This window comes from Channa argus, chromosome 20 (assembly GCF_033026475.1).
Source record: "Channa argus isolate prfri chromosome 20, Channa argus male v1.0, whole genome shotgun sequence".
Lineage (NCBI taxonomy): Eukaryota > Metazoa > Chordata > Actinopteri > Anabantiformes > Channidae > Channa > Channa argus.
This window is the reverse complement of record NC_090216.1, coordinates 8,195,193-8,215,428: the sequence shown is the minus strand read 5'-3', so window position 1 is coordinate 8,215,428 and position 20,236 is coordinate 8,195,193. Positions and strand designations below refer to the sequence as shown.

The following is a 20,236-nucleotide window of genomic DNA, read 5'->3' as shown; positions in this document are numbered from 1 at the left end:
TTTTTAGAAGATGTTACCTAACTGAGGCCCTCGTTGGTGTGTTTATCTGTAGGAATTATACCAGAGTTTACTCCTAACATTATAGCTGTTACAGTAGCCGATGATGATGTGTTCCTCTGTAAGTAGCTTTGGTAACTGTGAAATTTCTGTTAACTCTTTTAGCTTTTAGTTGGTTTTCTCATTATTGTATTTTCTATGGGGACTTAATTTAGTTTCTCTGGTGCAGGACCAGGAAAATAATTTGACCGCTTGTGAAAGTCATAGTGAAGGCAGAAGAATGTGTTGTATGTTATTGTTTTTCAATTTTCCTCAAACTTCAAGATGTTTTCCAAAGAGGACCTACTTTGACTGAAAGGTCAGGTAGAACCAAACAGTTGTGACCAACATAAACCTATGGCTGTGAGATTGGTTAGTATCCTTCCATCCTACCTTTTTCAATAAATAGAAAGTCCCTCAGAAGCTGGCTGCCAGTGGTTTACCACAGAGAAAACACAAAGGCTGTTGTCAGAAATCGTTTACAATTAGACTTGATCTCTTTTCTGGTTTCGTTTGCAATTATCTGCTTTGTTTGTTTACAAGGTTGGTAATAGGCCTAAACACCTCGGAAGAGGATGACACTGTGTGTGTGTGTGAGAGAGAGAGAGACACTGCAAAATTAGCTACAGTCTTGTCTTGCCCACCTAAACTCCAGGAGTACCCCCTGCCCCCCATGAATCCCGAGCTAATAATTCAGTGTGATTAAATGACATTAGAGTGGGATCATACACCAGGTCCTTCTTTGTTTGTCCTCTGGATTTCAGTTTAATATTACTGCACTACAAAATCTCTCTGAATCATCGTTAAAGCATTCGTGTGTGTTCCTTTTCTGAATCACTGGTTGATAATTATACTTAATTATTGAGACAACTGCCATCATAATTTGACAAAGCACATTTCTGATTATGCTTGTCCCTTTATTTTAAGAACTTTTGTTTAAATCTATTAAATGAATACAGGTTCTTACACACAGTGCATACTGTAATGGGGTTTTTTGTGTGATAGCTACTTGTGCTTGTTTACTAAGAAGTGATGACACTGGCAATGGCAGGATGATCGGAAGATCAGCAGCTCCTCTGTGAGGTGTTACACTGTAAATATTATTGGCATGCTGAGAGTCTCCCACAGTGTAAAATTGTTAACAAGCAACATGATGGGCTCCTCTCCACCCCCAAGGTGAGAATGTGGAGGGTGTTATTGTCAGCCATTATCCAGAGGGTGCAATGAGGTACCCTGTGTCACATGACCTGTGTGACAATAAGGAAGAACCTTATGCCATCATCACAGGAGAAGGATTATATAAACCACCATGACAGTTTTCAAAGAGATATATAAAATATAACCTATAGTGTTTTACAGAAATATTTTCTGTGTAGAGACTCAAACACAAAAATATGAACAATAGGTAATAAGACATGACATGCTGTAGAACACAATACATCAGCTTTTAATTTGTGAAAATACAAAAATGAAATCATATACAATTTATGTACAAGCCTGTTTGTACAAGACAATAAACTGTATTTATTACTGGGTATTATGACATAGTCAGAAATATCAACTTAGCACTGTCACTGTGTCACAAGTGAATGTGCTAAAAAAAAATGCACAAAATAATACAAACTAGACTGCAGTGTTGAATGTGTCTCAACCCCACGAGTACTGTCAAACAAGAACACACTAGAAAGAAATATTTTACATTAAGCTTTACATATTTCTTTGAAGAGTACATAAAATTAGTTTCTGTCAAGCTCTACTGTTGATGATGGATCATTTAAAATAGTTTTAAGACTTAGTTACTAGAGTCCTCGTTTACTCCAGGGAATTAGAACCTCTTTAAGAACAGTAAAGAGTGGTCTCTGAGTCAGAAATATAGAAAGCAAAGAGAAAAGCACATTTCTCAGTCTCACAGCAAAAGAACATTTTTACTGGAAGCCTCTTTTCGCAGGAGTGGGTCTTCTGGAGTCCTCCGTTGGCTTCAGCACTGCCTGGCACATTACTGGCATGAAGGGGTGGACAGCTTGGATGTTGTGTGCCAGTAAAAATGTCACAACCTCTCTTTTCACATTCAGCATGGATCCTAGTTACACTGTGACACATCCTCAGTGGATTAAGGATTTGATTAATTGCTTTATTTTATTTTATTTTTTTTACTTTATTGATTCTCAAGTAAAGTGAGAGCAGTGCCAATATATCTGTGTTCTATTATTTATATAAAATGATTAATAACCACTCTTACCTCTGTATTCTGGCACCATGGCTTTACAAAGAAATGGTGCATCTTCAGATGTGCATAACATTTTTTTAATAGATATATAAGATATGTAATCAATCACAAGGTGGTTGAGCAACCGAATATATAAATAGCCAAAATCACTTTTTATGATAGAGCTGTTTTTATGTGTCTGATTATGACATTAAGATTGGTCATGGAGTACATACGAATGCTCAATGACCTCCAAGACAATCCTGTGTCAGGCAGTGCTTACAGTCAAAGGAGGACTTGAAGATGCCCACTTCATGCGATATGTGGCTTTTATATTCAACTCATCTCATTTCATATGGTTCCATGCTATATCCTGGTATCTGCCTTTGTTCTCTATAGTGACTTGTCTAAAGATCAACTCCGCCACTGTGTTGGAACATTTTTGGTTTTCTTATGATATTGCCCCCAAAACAGCTCTATCATATTTGGCTACTAGTTTAAAAACATTAAAACATATCTCTGACATTTAACCCCTGGAGAAACTTTGCAGACACTTAAAAGCTTTACTTAATAAGATTTCTGGGTTTTAGATGGTGAAACATTTATAACAACTCTAAAAAGGCAAAGATAAGACAAATATAAATGGAAAGAGATAAGGCTGGAGCCAAATGCCATTTCCACATGGACACTGGCCATCGTTATGGTCACAAATGTTGTGAATTAGCTCCAAATGGCAAAGGAATCACTGAGATTCAGTCACTAACAATGCCATTGTGGTGGGATTGCAGCTCGATGTAAAATACACATTTTAACATACTGTACAAACTGTAACACTGCAACACTGAGTAAAGTAAACGCAGTTGTAATTGTTCATCAACAGCTAAAAAGGCAACTTTTACAATTGCAAAATTGATCCAGAAATCATAATAATAATCAACTCTATCATTTTACATTGCTGTTGTCTTCAAGTGACCCTCAGTCCCCAAACTAAAACAAAACGCCATAGAGTCTGGTCACCGTGAGAGATTAGCTGTGCAAATTAATAGTTGAGTGGTTGTGACATTTGACAGGCTGGATGATTGTCTTCATGTATATTTCGTGTATGGTTCTAAATCTGCTTGTACAATAAGCATGAAGTGAGGCGAATGAAGAAAGCAGCAGTGTGTTTGTCTCATCTAATGTCAATCGATGATTTATGCTTGCAGGTGACAAGATGTATCGAATCTGACACCTACACAATAAGTCTTCTGGGAGTTGCAGCATCCAGGTGTCAGTGCTTTCACGGAGCTCAGCACTCATCCTCTGCTTCTCTGATGGGTGGAATCAAGCTGGTTGTGGATTTATACTGACTGACTTGGTTGACGGCAAGAGTATTCACAGGCTTGATCTGTATGGTCCTCAGGTGAGTATTCTCTGGCTCATCTGTAAACCATGTCTTTTCTAAGGAAGGGTCAGAATCATACAGAGACAAAGAGGTGGGACATCAGACAGTTAATGCTACAAGGTGTAGATGTCAAATACAAAAAAGTCAAAGCGTCATCAAATTGGTTTATGTTGGTTTCAAAGTGCTTTGTATATTTTAAAATTAAATTATTTTTTGACTGGAAGGTGTTGAAACAAATTCTAAAATGATAAAACAGTTGCTCCAAAATGTTTTATTTAAATGCCATGTAAGTATCATTCAAACAGGGTGCACATACGTATATCTGAAAAACGTTCTACAGGCGCTGGAACGCAAACAATGTAAAAGAAAAGTCACATAAAAGCTCTGCACACTACACTGAGAGCTCCCAACAGGTTACATTTTCCAGAACAATGTTTTGATCCATCAGATCTTGATCAGGTGGTTGTGATCTGCATGATTCAGCAGAGCCAGTGCACAGAATGCACCAATGTCATGTTACAATATACAGACCCAAACAAATTTATCATAAGAATTCTGTGTCTTTTATTTAGTTTTTTAAGGCACGTTCCCTGATACTGAACTTCTTCTTTAGGTTCTAGTTTGGGTAGTACATGTAACTGAATGCTATAAAACTTCCCTCTGATTTCCCTATGTATAAATATCTTTCTACCTCTAGCTGAAAAATGCCTCCAGAGGACATCACTTGGAGGAACCTTCAGTTCAGCTTACGTCATCTCATTGCTCATACTATAAAGTTTGTAATCAAAGGCAACCTGCTTTTCCAAAACTCCACCAGACGACATCACCTAAGCTCCTAATGATGAAAAACTCCTCTGGGTGATGTCATCTGGAGGAGTTTTTCAGCTAGACGCAGAGAAATATTTTAATATAGGGACGTCAGAGGGAAGTTTAAAAGCATTAATATACATTTACACCCTGGACTAAAGCCATAGGAAGCAAACTGGTAAAATTGCTTTATTAAGGCCTATAAAAGTAACATTTACAGAGTTGGCTAAAGATTGTGCACATTTGTCTTCTGCATCTAAACCCCTTTGATCTCAGGATCATTTACTTTGAGATTTAGGAGAAACCTTTTTTTTTTAAACTCAGAAGAGACTAAAAGTTTGTTTAGCAAGCAAAGCTCACCTATAAAAGAAACTGCTTGAATACCTGAGGATTTAAAAGAATTTCATTCAAACTTTATCTTCACTTTCTTCTGAAGGGCAATGGCCCTAGTTCTGCTTTCGTATGTTCTTATAGGTCATCATTCCTCGTGTATGTTTGGGAAATGTGCACTGATGCCATATTACTCCTTTACTATAAAGAGTCTGACCTCACACTTTTAGGCAAAAGCAGTTTTGAATAAGGCTAGATCCAAAGATATAGGAATGTTAAGCAAATTTAGGACTAAATGCATTTTTCCATAGAGCCATGCTTTGCCCCTATATAGGAATATGTGACTGTTGTCCATTGGCATTTTAATCGGCCTATTCTGAGAATGAATTAACTACCATTCATGCAGATCAAAACCATAACACTTGTTTCCCTTTGTGATTTGACAGTGCCTGATAAAGATCTCTGCTAGTGTAAAGATTACTCTGTTGAATAAAATCTGCTGGGAGATCCTGGTGCAGAGTGAAGATCTCACTGTCCCAGTATTCACCCAGTATCCTGTAATGTCATTCATCTCAGGGCCAAAAATGTTGGTCTTACTCTGCCACTGCAGCATGCTGTTTTGTTGGGTCAGCAGACATGCAGGTCAACACTTAAACAAAATTTGGTTTCACACTTCTTTATATCAAATTAGAATTTATTTCTTATAACTTCAAGTTTTTAAAATCTTTATGAAGGGCTTCAGGCTTTTGGCTTGATGCAACTTTCTTGTCTTTTAGAAGGATAAAAGATAGTCTGGCATGTTGTATAGTTGGTGATTCATACACTTGGCAATGTAAATGGTCATGCATTTTTCATCAACATGACTTGAGGCTGTGTTGCTATAATACATTAACACGTATGCCAGTAGATAGAGGTTGCCAATATTTAAACATCAAACTCCTCTTGATACAGAATAAAATGAAGTAGCATCAAACCATTCAGTGGCAACCAAACATTCTACAAACCTAGAGTGAGCTGTACTGCATAGGTCATAACCATGCGCTCCTGATGCAGGCATTTGGATACACCGAACTACTCCGCTTTCATTCAGGGAGCAAAATGTCAGCAAGGACAGGACCGTGTTCAATGCATTACTAACATCATGCATAGTCATTCACTTCCATACCTTGGCCCACTCTATTCATCCTTGTTGCACTTTGAAAAAAGAAAGTAGTACACTAAATGTAAGCTAAATGGGAAGTACTAATGTGACCATTAATAACAGAAATTGCACAGCAAGATGATGAGGGGCATTAAAAACAGCAGATGCTCTGATTACATATGGAGTAGGTTAAACAGGAGCTCAACATCCAGTTAATAGCTCAAAAAAAAAAAAAAAAAACACAGAACATGGCTTATGTCAGAAATTCTAAGAGCCATTATTATGCATCAAGCCATATGTCAAGCAGCCATACCATGTCCATGCTCGCTGCCAAAACAATTGGAATTATATTTCATAACCCAAATGAGCAGCATGCAGCTAACACACCATGTGTTGTAAAATGTACTCGATCAGCTTGAAACAAAAAGGCTCGGCAACTTCATGTGCATCAATAATGTTATATGGTAAAATGTAAAATTGGCACAATTTACTAACCATTGCAACTGTAGTGTTCATTCAGCAGCTGATAAGATGCAACATTTGCACATTCATTTTTGAATGAAAAAATGAGAACTGTTAATATTTTCCCATAAAACCATATACTAGAAAATATTTGAAGAATGCTTAGCAGCACCATTTGTGAACATAAGAATGTAGATGTGTTGTGCTGTGGGGAAAAACCTACAGCACTGTCTCGAGTTATGGCCATTGAAATCTCTCCTGCTTCTGTGCTGATCAAAATGCTGCGGCATAGCAGTTGGCTTTACCTCCTTTTCTAGACTGGCCCAGGGCAAGAGACACCAGGTGGGTTTGTAGATACATATAAACCTCTGATTGAGCCCTGCTGTGTTGGAGTGGTCTCTCTGAAAGTGAGCACGTTACCTCGATTTGTCTGCATTCTGCAAAGAGCTTAGACTGTTATACAGACCTATGTATGACAAACACAAACATGGAATTTTTCCATCTGTCTTGGAATCTGGTTTGGATGCAGCAAAGGGTTCTGTCAGGGGAATCTGGCGTGACATTATATTAAACCTGGTTATCGGGACTGTTTTGGACAGCACTACACTGTAACGTAATGTGTTTAAGTATTCATTTGTAATCATATTCATTAACACCTTTGTCAAAAGACTGGGTTTGGATTTGAAGCTGTTTGAACTTATTGGGTGAATAGAGGAGCAGGGCTCACGTGTTATGAGGCGACTGCCACACTGTGTGACTAAAGCTTTTTCCCCTCTAACCAGGAAAAGACACTATGTTTTAAGCCCCCCATCACTGAAATGACACCTTAAAGTTGTGGCCTAGGGGTGTTGGCATTGGTGGATGTTGAAGGAGACTTTTTATGCTTTGTTGGTTCAGGGAGGATCCAGAAGATGGGCATTGGTAGGCTGCTACACAAACACGACTGAGACCAGAGAGTGCAGTGACCAATGGAGGATGGTTCCCCTTAAAGAATAAGGGAACCTGAAGGTGTGTTACCCGGCTTCCTGTATGGATGTGAGGCCGGTTTATTGTTGTTGACTTTTTGTGTCTCGTGTGTAAACTAGCAATGAAGTGACTTTTGCTACGAGGGACATAGTGCTTGTATAACTGGAATGACAGCTGTATCTTATACTTGGCAGTAATTTAAATGTATATTTTGCACTAGGCTCTGCCAAGGACATGACATGCCAGAGGTTCTGTTTGTTGTTGTCGTGGAAAGACTCTACACATGCAGCTGAGAACTGCAGTTATTGACTCGAGCTCTGCCTTTTTGCAGATGATGCGCAACTGACCTCTTGACCTTTAGCACACTATGGCAGAGTCTAAAATTGATTGTAAATATGTGCAGTTGCTTACTATCCAGTCTCAGGTAAAATGTAACTTTTCTTAATCCACCAAGTAAAAGTAATGATATTGTAAGTGGCCAGGATTTGAACAAAAACTAACATTTAGATGTGGCACTCACATGTACAGACAATATAACTGTAATGATGGTGTAACTTTATTATCTGTGACATGTTCTATTTGCAAATATGTAATTAATACTTCATGGTGGAAAATAACATTTATGTAGAAGTATAACATTGGACTTTGAAAGGCATCAAGAGGATACGATGTTCAGTATTTCATAGATATGACAGATGTACCATTTAAAGTGCAATTCAAGTACAGTGAGGTTCAGCTTCACTTTAACCAAAACAAGATCCAACATAACAAAAATACAGTGAGTAAAACCAAAGGGCACATACTCTGATGTTGGCCAAAAAATTAGAGTACAAGAAAATACTTTCCTTGCTTTCAAGCTACTTCTTTAAAGAAATGTAACATCATTTGAAACTGAAAAAATGTCATGCATGTGAAGGTAAGGGCACAGGTAAAAGATCTGCAGTTAAATGTAAATGATGACAATAGCACATTAGGGGAAGTGGGCGAACCACAAAGCAAGTTTAACTGAAAACTGCTATCGTTTTCCTTAGCTCTATAATGACATATTTCTTTTGTCATTATCCCCAATTGGTTCAAAGTTTACTATAAACAAGATATTTATTCTTTTGGATTGGTTTCTAACATTCAAATGCATCTCTTAGTGGATAAGGAAATTAAAAAAGATTGGAATTATGACAAAATGGCAATTTAAAAACAATTATCCAGGTACTGAATTAAAGTATTTACAATCCTGGTAAAGGTTTAATATAATTCTTGGCATAGAAATGTACAAAAATTAAAAAATTTGCACAGCAATGGATGGAAAGAAACATAAGTGAGTGGGCTGCCCAAGACAGTCAGAAGCCCTTTAGTGGATGTTACTAATCCCTACACCACTGGATGACCCGAAAACAAATGAAAACTAAGACATAAAACTCACACATCCAAACACATAAACCTCAACAACCATACATGTTACAGTCAGTCCAGACCCTGCAAACGCACAGACCACAAACATAGACTGTCAGAGAGCATTAGAGGGGCACATACTTTTGTTTGTCTCGTGAGTCTCTGCTTTTGGTGCGGTTGGTGCGGTTGGTGGCTGGGAGAGAGTGGACAGAGGAGCTCTTTTTACTGGAGGAATGGGACGAATGGGAAGAGTGGGAAAGGCTGGTTCGAGACTGGCCAGCGTTGTGGTCAAACTGCATCAGGCAGAATATCAGGTCTGAGGGAACCAACTCAAATGCATATGGTGGATTGGTTATGACATACCTAGAGGAGAGAGAGAACAAGAAGACCAGTTCTAATTGTACTGTTGGTACAAGTGTTTTTTGTTTGTGCGTCCCAGTTGTGAAGCTCGATACTCACCGTTTGGTACACTGGCTTTGTGGGTTTAGATGTGCATCTCGTAAGCGATAGATGCCAAAGCACAGCATGTTGTATGTTTTAAGGGCTTTACAAAACAAATCACCGTAACAACCACCATCCTGCAAGACAGTGACAAAACACATGGTAGCATTGCTTTTCTTTAATTACATCTCTAGCATTGGCATGATTAATGAAATATCTGTCAGGCAAAGCAAATCTGTGTGAAGCTTTGTCACACAGATTCCTGCAATTGACCTGCAGGAGCCAGTCTTGACAGTGCTGATCTTACCCAGAGACAGACAGAGTGACCTCTTTAATTGTTGGCTGTGATGCACAATCTAGTTTGATAAAACCCTCTTCTGTCTGAGTGTAAACTGGTAAGTGTGTTTTTTATTTATTTTGTAATGTTGCACATGAATCCTTTAAGTTATTCTATTTTTAAATATTGATACAAAGGACAGGTCTTGAATAAAATGTATTGTATCTTTGTCCTATTAACTCAGCTCATGTGTGACAGTGCTGGCTTGGATTAAACAATGTCTAAGGAGAATGGATAACACGAGCAGCACATTAGCAGCGCAGCAGCAAACCAACTAATTCTGGGTCTTCTTTCTAAGGGTCTCATTAGCCAGTGTCATTATAGCATTACTGCTGCATTTCCAATGTTCTGGCTTGACTGACCTTCATGAGTTGAAGCAATAATGTATGTTTCCTTCTGTTAACTTTAGCTGTTCTTGCCAACATATGGAATACTGCAGTGGTCGAGTACTGCTGTTTACTGTACACACTAAACTGGCACATTGAAGCAAGAAAACTCCATCTACAGGATCACGTTTAGACAAGACTCACCTTTAAACTGCAACAATTAACACTCAAAGATTTTTGCCAAGACTATGTAAAGTTGACATCCCAAAAAACAGTGGCTACTTTGAGGATTACAAATGGTTTCTTGCTTTCTCTATACATTAGTTGTGTCTTATCCTGTAGTTTTGATGTCTTCAATATCTCACGGTCTGAATCCTTTCATTAAAGTCAGCTCTCAGAACATGGGCCGACAGAGATGTGCCTAACCCCTGGGTGACAAGACCAGTCACTTACCCCGAGGTCTGCAAAGGGTCCGTCGTACAAGGCCAGCTGTGCCACTCGACACCTGTCCCTGTTCGCCAATGTTTGCGGCGTGCTGTAACCGCCCCGTAGCGCATTCTCCTCTGCTAGTAGCCCCTCCAGCTCTGGCGTCGCCCCGCCTGTTACGAGCGTCCGGATCAAGGTGAGGATATTATCATTGAAGTATGTCTGAAGGAATGAAGTTAAAGTGGGGGGGGTGAATCCTTAAGCAAACAACACCAAAGTCACAAGTGAATCTTCTCAAAGTGCCAGACAGGTCGAACGGTGCTATCTAACCCTGCTCTGCCACGTCACATTCCTCTGCACAGTGAGTGAAAAGACAGGAGAATCCAATTACTGCAGCTTACACTCAGTCCCAACAGAGACACATACAAAGAACCCATGTAAGCTCTTCCAGGCGTTTCTTACAGCTATAATGCAGATGATAATTATGTGAACATTTTAACTCTAAACTTATTTAAAATAATAGTTAGTTACTTTAACAAAGCCATGTCTGCCCTTTCCTTTGCACTGCAGTCTCTTGTCTCGCCCTGCTTGCACAGCACAGTGACATCTCCCTTGGATGCTGACACCACTATTGACTAAGATGATGGATGAGGGCTGTCCATTAGGTAGCATTACCTTTGTCTGCAATGGAGTGCACTTGAAGGCAGCTTTGTTCTAACCTCACTCAAACTGAAAGGCAGACAAATGAAGCCATCATACCTAGTACAAGTTCCAGTCTTGTCATCCATTGTTTTAACAGGAGCAGAAAGTGCCTATGTTTTTTGGAGGGCCGGAGTTATTCCGCTATCAGTCTTCATATCAAAACATAACATTTCTTTGCGTACTTGAGATTGCTGACAGATACTATAAATCATTGAAAAGTTCTTTATATCTACACTTTTGTCTGTAAGCTAAATCAATCCTGACTTACAGCACTCATTAAGGAATCCAGCACACTGACTGCGAAGGCTGTCCCACAGGCAAAAGGTTGAGTGAGGTATAACTCTGTGTCTGGGTCATCGTCATCGTCCTGGTCCAGGAACTGGACGTTGGAATCGTTCACTGCAGGGGTTAAACAGGTACATTTTGTTTGTCATTTTTAAGCTGCACTTGGATGTTTGCTTCACACTCAAACAAAACCCCATGGAGTTCATGATTTTGATAAGCAAGGTTTGTGTGATTAAGCAGTACATCAGGCAAACACTTGGTTCACGTGAAGAAGAGAGGCACAAAAGTGTGGTGGCTGTGCACAACAATCCGTAGCTGCAGATATGGACTGTACCAGAAATCTGTGTTTGGCTCTGCAAATTCTCCTTCATTTATTAAATCTGAACTCGGACAAAATGGTTGTCTGGCATTTGTGGTCGGCCATGTGGACCACTTGCCTCTGCCACATTCCATATCTATGCTATTCATGCACACTCATGACACCATGCATATTGTCAAAGCTTTAATTCAAAGTCCTCCTGAGGTCAATATCAGTAACACCAAAATGCCATTGTTTGTCTTGTAAATCCAAGACAGAACTTCCAATTACTTATACTTCCATGTCAAAACAAATGAAAGTATCTCATTGCCCCAGAACCTTCTTTGAAGATGTGGCTGAACACAAAAACACATGCAGTAGCTGGAAGAAAGTAATGATGTAAAATTTAGTTGGAGAACTGCTACTTCTGTGAGGACAGAAATAAATGTCAGTCATATCGACAGGGCTGAGATGAAAGGAGGGCACTCGCCAGAGAATGTGATCCGACAGAAGATGCTATGAAAACAGCCACAAGGACTTCTGAGGGATCAAAGGCCTTGTAATTCTTAGAAAAATAAAAGGGAAAAATTTTGCTTTGAGATAAGGGGCAAAAACAAGACAGGCAATTTCAACTAGAACCAAGGGTAAAATGTGCTCAAAGTGATGCCATGGGAATGGACTGAGCCTCTTGTACAGTGAGAGAAATCAAAAGAAAGCTGATATGGAGGCAGCAGCAGTTACAGCACTGTGGTGCAGGACAGAGGCACTTCTTACCCAGCTCAGTTATAATTTGTATGCTGGTCCCACTGCTTTTATCCTGACTGAATGAAATCACAGGCAGCTTTTTGCCTGGCTTTGCTAATGGTGCTAGACAAGTGTTGAGGAAAAACAGTTACTGGAGCATGTCAGCAAGGGACAACAAGCATGAAGAAAAAAAAAAAAATACTCCACCTTAGTATATAGTTAATCAAGTGTTGACTGGCTCTAATTGCAGAGATTGTGTTTTCAGGTCTGTTTACAGCTACTTAACTGAAAAATTACATGCAGCAGTAGAGTTAGCATATCAGTCATCTCATAAAAACACAGCAGCAAACATACCTAGTTCTGTTATGATGGGAATATTTGCTCCAGTTGTGACAGAAGTCTGCCGTACTAATCCATGGACCGGGCTGTTTTCAGGAGAAGATCTATCCATCCCTGGTGGTGTGAAGCCTAGATAAAAACACAACACATGTCTTATGTAAATGCTGCTTGCTACTGAGGCTGTGGAGGCTCTATCACCAGAACAAACTCTGGGGCATTTCCAGCCATTCTTGGCTGCCGGTAAAGCATAAACATGCTGAGTGTGATGTTACTATGTTCTTAACATGGTCCAATATTAGTCTATATATATAATAGATGTGTCATACTGCTCATTCTGTTTCCTTAAGATTGTGTGTATATGGACACACAGACACACAAAAGCATGTACAGTAAGGGGCCATGTAATAGAAAATAAGTGATGTAAGACTGAATTCAAATTGACTTGACATTCCTTGCTTCCCTCAGACTGACAAGTAAGCACAATAAATCAGTTATGTTGTATCCATTATACATAAGCTATGTTTTGACATCCATCACATTCTGCTGACTAAACAAAAAACGAGGTCATCCAAGTATTAGAAGAATAATGAAATTGGCAAGGTTTTTTTCCTCGGGTCAAAAGGTTTCTAGAAATATTCGTGTTAATTCAAACGAACGAGCATTAATGACGCCAATCTTAAGCCTTTACTAGTGGTCATTCTTACATGTAAGTTTCATAGGTTAGGCATATTAGATTATTTTCCAAAGGAGTCCCACATATTGAAAAATGGAAATGTGTAATGTTTTAGTGCCAGTGTTGTTCTTGTTGCCACCAATTAGGTTTGTGAAGAAACCAGTTGTTACAGTAACCTGAGGAATAGTCAGTAGGGTTTACTGTCAAACACAGTGACACCAGGTCAGCCAGGCAGCACCGAGTGAGGGATATTCTCTGTGCCATGGCCCTGTCCCTTCCAGGCAGTGCAGTGAACTATGATAGGGCACGCCTTACCTTGGGAATTAGCCTGCAAGACCCCGATGCTGTCGTCAAACAGCATGGATTTGATGTTGAGTGACGCCAAGATGCATTCTTTGTCCTGCAGTGATGCATCATCAATATTGTTCTGATTGGCTGACAGAATGACACACATGTCGCAGAGGTTGACGTTGACAGCCCTCAGATCTGCCCGACTCAATGGCGTGCCCTTTGAGCAGAATTGAAGGAGAATTTTTGTTACTTCACCTATGTGATACAGGAGGTACATTGAAAATGTAATTCTCAAACTGAGTTATTCCAACCCTGTCTGCTACAAATAAATATAAAAATCCAAAATACTTTTTGGCTCTACCTAATATTTTTTTAGAGCAATTGTTATCCCATTACAGTGACCACACATTTTCTAATGTAGAAAGAGTAAACTTCTGCTGGAGCAGTGCACTGCTATCTTTTGGTTTAGGCTATACAAACATTTAAGTAAGATGTATTTGATATTAACCTAGACTACGGTCTTAGTATGAATGAATTACTTTCAGTCCCCTAAACCTTAACATAAAAAGAACAAATATGGTTTCTACAATATAGTTTCCAGAAACTGATACTTTGCCAATGAATGTTCCATTATGTGTTCAGTGTGAACAACAACACCACAAATGTTTTCACTTAATGTAAATTTAAATAATCTCAATCACATAACATGTTCTAGAAATTGTATTAGCAGGTTCAAATGTTTAGGATTGACAGGTTTTTTTGTCGTGTTACTGCAGATAACTTTGAAATGAGTGATTTTTACTCACTGGCAGAATGGTGACTTTCGGAAAATTATGAAGAGTCTCCCACTCCCGCTTCAGATACTCAAGCGAACCAACAAACACGATATGTTTCAGCTCGTGGTAGTGAAAGTTGCTCGCTCTCAGAGGCATGACAAAGTTTCGGAGACCAATCAACGCCGATTTCACATCTCCAAATATGCATACAACCACATGACCACTCAGAACAGTCATGGCTGCCTCACTCCGTGTCTGAAAGGTGGAAGAAAAAAAAAAAGAAATGTAGGATAACATAAATATGTTTAATAGGATTGTGGCATAAATTAGCTCCTTATGCAAATATTAGTGTTCTCTCCTATTTCAGGTGCCTGTTCTCCTCATACGATATATACAGTTCATAATTGCAAGAGACAAGGAAAGTATATTAAAAAATTGCCTTTAGTGTTCATACAGGATAAGTACTATGGACAGGGCCCCATACACTGTAGCAAATGACATGTCAAACACCTCATTTCAGAGTGTTTAAGTGCTATGTCAACCTCTGATGGTGCTTTGTGACATGTCACATCTGTCACCAGGGAGGAGTGTCAGGGACAAATGATGTGTGCGGAGTAAAGGAGCAGAACCCACCAAGATGACCTTCTCGATGTCTTTGGACGGGCACCAGTGAAACATCCCTGTGGAGTCATATTTTTTTACGTTCTCGTCCATGCTCTCAATCTGCTCGTTCCCCGGGATGAAGAGCGGGTCATGTCTAATCAAACAAAGAGACGAGAGAGGGGGAATAAAAGATCAGACACTCAAACCGTAAACTGAGCTTAATATATAATAATTAAAAAAAAAATGAATTATAACAAGATTAAGCCAAGAATATATTTCACAGAAACGAGGAGGACTTAAATAAAGGCCAACATTACCAGTTTTCAACTTGCTTTCTATGGCTTTAGTTCAGGGTGTAAACCTATATTAATGCTTTTAAACTTCCCTCTGTCTTTCTCTGCTTCTGATTGCATCTGGTGGAGTTTTGGAAAACCAGGTTTCCTGTGATTACAAACTTCATAGTATATGAGATGAGGTAATCTGAACTGACGGTTCCTCCAAGTGATGTCATCTGGAGGCGTTTTTCAGCTAGAAGAAGAGATATTTTAATAGGGAAGTTGTTTTATAGCATTTAGTTAGATGTACTACCCAAACTAGAACCAAAAGAAGCAAGTTCAGAACCAGTGATTACGCCCTTTAGACAAAAGTACAAGGTGACTTGTATAGCTCTGTATATAGCTATACAGTTCAGGTTTACAAATAAGACACATATTTGGCTAATAAAGGTGCAAATAAAATGCTACACCATAATTGAGATTAATAAACCAATTTTAAAGAATGAATGTAATACTTAAATTGTCCAAAACATTGAACATGAACAAACAATCAGATTATTTGGGGATCTCAAAACAAATTACACAAACTAAAAAAACAACCAAAAAAACTTGCTTCCTTCCTTTTTCTCCGCTCTTTGCTCATTCCTGTCAGAGGCCATCTGCAGATGTGCCAACAAAACTGCCATGTCATCGAGCAGAGTGGCATCAGCAGCGGCAGCCAGGCAGAAAGAGATGGCAGCAACACACTGCGTTGACTGGCATGAGCACGGAGATGCAATTACGCCCCCTTACTGCATACAGCTTTTGACGTAGTGTGCTGCGTGGTAAAAGCTTTAACAGACCAGACTTTAAATATTTCAGCAATTTGCCCAATCATATTTGCTTTCCAAAGTGAAAGGTATTAATGTTTAAACAGAGCATCAGAACTACATGAACTAATTTCACTGAGCACAGGGGTGAGTTTCATCTTATTGAACACTGACCACTAAAGTAATCTTCAGACATCAGTACCTGTGGTTGAACCTCACTATTACAGCTCAGACTGATGCCTTCGTTTGACAAAGTTCCTTGACATATATTAACAATTAAGATGCTTATGCTACCACAAACATTAACCAAGAGTTTCAATGCCTCCTATATGCACAACTCCTCCCTCTCAAGCCCCATGCTATTTTATAGTGTTGTACTTTTTGCAGTTTGGTTGTAATCAATTTAAAGCAGTTCCCATCTACTGTACCATTTTCTAATCTGTCTATCACTGTTCAGGGACTGCGGTATGTCCCAGCATGCATTATGGGAGAGGCAGAATTTGCTGAACAGGTCCCCTAGCCTATAACAGGGTTAACACACAGAGACTGCACAAAAACACACACATTTCTAGCTATAGGCCAGATTTATAAGGTTACCTATTTACCCACTTGCTTGTCTTTTTGCTGTGGAAAGAAATCCACACTAACAAAAAGAGAATTAAATATCAGCTCAATTAAATATCAATATGCCTCAATCAGCGAATGCAGTCAAACACGACTGGCTATAGTTTTAACTCCTTTGCTCTTAATCAATTGTCAGATCAAAGTTAAGATGTTATCTTCCGAAAACATAGACGCACATTTCTGTCTCTGTCCAAAACCTTTTAAACACTTCCAAGTCTTCTCCCCATAAGAGGAGCATCTTCTTGAATCCACGTGAGGACTTAAAAAGAATGCTACCTTAAGTAACACATTAAGTATGCATGAAAGTGTCAGCTGAAACTACCATCCCTTTGGTTCCAAGAGACTGAAGCCAAATAAGCCCGCCTCTGGGTTTGTATACCCCTAGGCAAGACCTGGATGTCCTTTCAAGAATAGGAGTAACTGGAACAGTACATGTCTTTTCTGCCACTTTCTACCTCTCAGACACTAATCTGTCAAAAGCTATTTTAATTTTAAAAGGACACGGTGTACAAAAATTAAATTATGTGGTTGAAGGTGTATAAATGAGGTTGGCGATTCGTTTCTTGTAAATCAACTGAGCTATTAATTAAGTTTGACCATGACAATAATCTTCCACAACTCTTGTTGTACTCATCTGCTTAAGTCTGAAATACAAGTTTTAATAAGAGTGAAAGCATTGAGTAGTTTTACACCTCAGCTAAATATTTCATCAGAAGTCGATTGTTTCACCACTCACTCAGTGGAGCCGCTGTCACTTCAGTTTGTCCTTGTGGAGATGACTGGTGAGGCAGAGCTCTGCCAGGATAGCTATCGCTCACTGTCAGCCATGACTGCCTGTCACTATCCTGCACTGCCAATTGCCTCAGCAGTGCTGTAGCAGACATGACATGTATGTCATGACTTGGTCTGTGTGACCAAACGCATTGTGACATCCCACAATTAGATGTGTCTTATGACCCATCAAGGAGCCTGTGGAAATGGTGTTAATTTCAGTGAGGTCGTTATTGCTAAGTTGCAGACAGGATGTGTTAGTTTGTTGATACTGGAAAGAGGAGACAGTTCTGCTTCCACAGCTGATCACTTCCTTCTTTTGTGCGTTTCACGTCATTACACAGAGCAGAGGTGTGAGTGTGAGAGTAATTTCTGTGAGCGCACTTCTGAACATTTAAAATGATCAGCACCATAATTCACTACTTAAGTCTTAAGATGACACATTTGACAAGACTTCACACGTCATGACTGCAAAACATAAGGCCAGGTGTCTTCTAGAGGAGGGTAATGACGGCTGAGAGAGACGTAAAGTAGATGCTAGTCATGCCTATTAGGTAGATTTTCTATTTCAGCATCACTTGACTGGCTTACTGTAACACAGTGAGGGCAGGAAAAGTCTTTGAAAATCCTGCCCATCATGCAAACTGACAAAGGCTTGCTCTTCAAAACCCACAGCCTAACTGTTGATCATTACTTATTTATAATGGCCTTGAGGCCCTAGGTCCTGCAAAAACACATTTGATACAGTGTAAACCTAGATGTTTTTCCCCCTGCTTGTTGCAAGAAGTATCCCTTAGGCTACGGTAGCAAAGCCTTCTCCAGTGTATAGGCAGCAGACACTCTGGATGAAATAGCACATCCACCTGTATCGTACAAAGTATTAGCATAAAAAGTAGATGGATTGGTTTGGTGGACTGATGGCTATAATGTTCGAAAAGGCTGGTTTTGTTACCCGAGAGTTTGGAAATCACCTGGAGCAGTTTGGCTTTGACACAGCTATGAACCAATTCAAACAAGGACAAACCTGAATAAACAGGAGGCCACTGACTGAAAGAAAAGAGTCTACATTCTCATAGGAACACTTTTAGATCTAGCTCTATGCAAAAGTTTTAACTATGACATATTATTGATCTGTCTTGCATCTCAGAGTATTAAACAATGTAGACATTTCTGTATTCAGTTTCTTATTTTTTTTACTAATAGTAGCTACATTATCAGTTTTAATTAAATCTTGTCTGTTCAGTTCCACTTGGTATACATCAAGTTGCAGGACGTCCTTGTTGCCTGCCTTCCTTATTACATGGTACTCAATGACAACGATGATTACTGTTATCATGCCTGTAATGGCCTCTTGTTGAATAATGGTGTTATCGCCAGTCAAAATCAATGAGCACTGGTTTAATTTTATGGGACAAGATAAAAGCAAGGTAGCATTTGAATTCGCCTTTCATTGTGATGATACATATCATCTGTGGCCTTATGTGCTGAAAAGAGCTCAGAGGGATCTAACAATAGATGAATAGCCTTGGGCTATCCATCCTTTAAAGCCTCTCTGACTGCCTGATGCTGTCATTATTGCTAGACCTGCTTAAGAGCTGTAGTTTGTGGGTGTTACACGAAACCTTGTTGCATAGAGCCCTTCTGTAAGTCTGGCATGAAACCAGGAAAACAGAAAATGTTCTTAAAGTTCTTCTTATACTGAGCTGCAGACCAGTGGCGGCCTCCACTTTAACAACCAGTGCTAGAAACTGAGTTCAGAATCAGAAACCTGAATTTGTAATCTGAGTGGATTACCACTCAGCTCCATGGAACATTTTAGCATCTTTCACCTTGTTTATTTGGTTTTATGCCCTGAGACATTACTGTTTTGGCTCACTTGTCACTGATGTGATCCACATCTTGCAACCACAGCAGGCAGCTATTTTCACAGTTTATGCCACTTTGACTGATTCAACCAGCAGGCAAAGGTAGAGGCTGGCTAGTAAACAAAGTAGAGCATTGAGCTGCTAAACAGCCATATATTTTTACAGGACACTTCTCTCAGATGGAGACAAAAATGGACCTAAAATGGAGAGTGTATACTGAACCGAAAAAAAAAAAAACTCAATTAATGTTTAAATTTAGCCATTTAAAAACAATTGACAGAGGCATGTCTGTAGTGGGACACCTCCACAGTTGAATAAGGAACATAAATGCGTGGATAAGCTAAAATCGTCCGTGCTTGTATGTTGAGACAAAGCAGCAATGCCTTTACTGTCCTACCTCATTATCTTGGGTGAGGAGTTCGGTGAGCTCCTCATGCCTCCATTACGTTGCTTTTTTTTGGGCGACAGTGCAGACTGCTGGTTCTCTTCAACTGCAACAAAACGCAACAGTGTGAGGTGGGAAATTATCAGCATTCGCTCAAAAATCCACAAATCAGTAAACAGCAAAAGAAAAACACAGCACAGTCTGAAGTCAGTGAATTCAAAGAGACGGTACGGTTACAAAAACACAGCGGAAAGTGAGGTTGGGTGAACATGATGGAGTGGACAAGGGGCAAACAGTGCAGTGTTCATATGTTAATGACAGGATGCATTAGCACATGGTTGTGTATGAAAATGCAAACATGCATTAAGTGCGATCGTCAACCATCATGTCAGTTGCTAAAGTCTTATTATGAGGTTTTTATTCACCACACTAATCCATAATCCACCCGTCAACAGCTTTATGACTCAGCTAATGTAGTACCACAAATACCTCAAAGGGAATTAGGATTACTTCATTTACTATATTTTAACGCCTTGTTCGTACAA

At 39.4% G+C, this 20,236-nt stretch overlaps 1 protein-coding gene across 17 annotated transcripts in view; it reads right to left on the bottom strand.

Annotated features, from left to right (window-relative positions):
• Positions 1-1,462: 1,462 nt before the first annotated feature.
• The window catches only part of LOC137105264 (calcium-activated potassium channel subunit alpha-1a), an 81,803-nt gene continuing 63,029 nt past the window's right edge, over positions 1,463-20,236 (bottom strand). For 7 of the 17 annotated variants that reach the window (XM_067487205.1, XM_067487195.1, XM_067487197.1 and 4 more), the window contains 12 exons: positions 19,704-19,797; positions 14,993-15,116; positions 14,390-14,614; positions 13,608-13,800; positions 12,635-12,748; positions 12,311-12,403; positions 11,222-11,352; positions 10,279-10,473; positions 9,181-9,299; positions 8,863-9,084; positions 5,929-5,957; positions 1,463-3,682 (listed from right to left, as the gene is read on the bottom strand). In XM_067487205.1, coding sequence (XP_067343306.1) covers positions 3,531-3,682; positions 5,929-5,957; positions 8,863-9,084; positions 9,181-9,299; positions 10,279-10,473; positions 11,222-11,352; positions 12,311-12,403; positions 12,635-12,748; positions 13,608-13,800; positions 14,390-14,614; positions 14,993-15,116; positions 19,704-19,797 — 1,691 coding nt within the window. In that variant the 3' untranslated portion in view covers positions 1,463-3,530. Of the gene's footprint in view, positions 3,683-5,928; positions 5,958-6,399; positions 6,428-8,862; positions 9,085-9,180; positions 9,300-10,278; positions 10,474-11,221; positions 11,353-12,310; positions 12,404-12,634; positions 12,749-13,607; positions 13,801-14,389; positions 14,615-14,992; positions 15,117-19,703; positions 19,798-20,236 lie in introns of all 17 variants that reach the window. The other 10 variants (XM_067487198.1, XM_067487199.1, XM_067487209.1 and 7 more) reach the window with 4 other exon arrangements.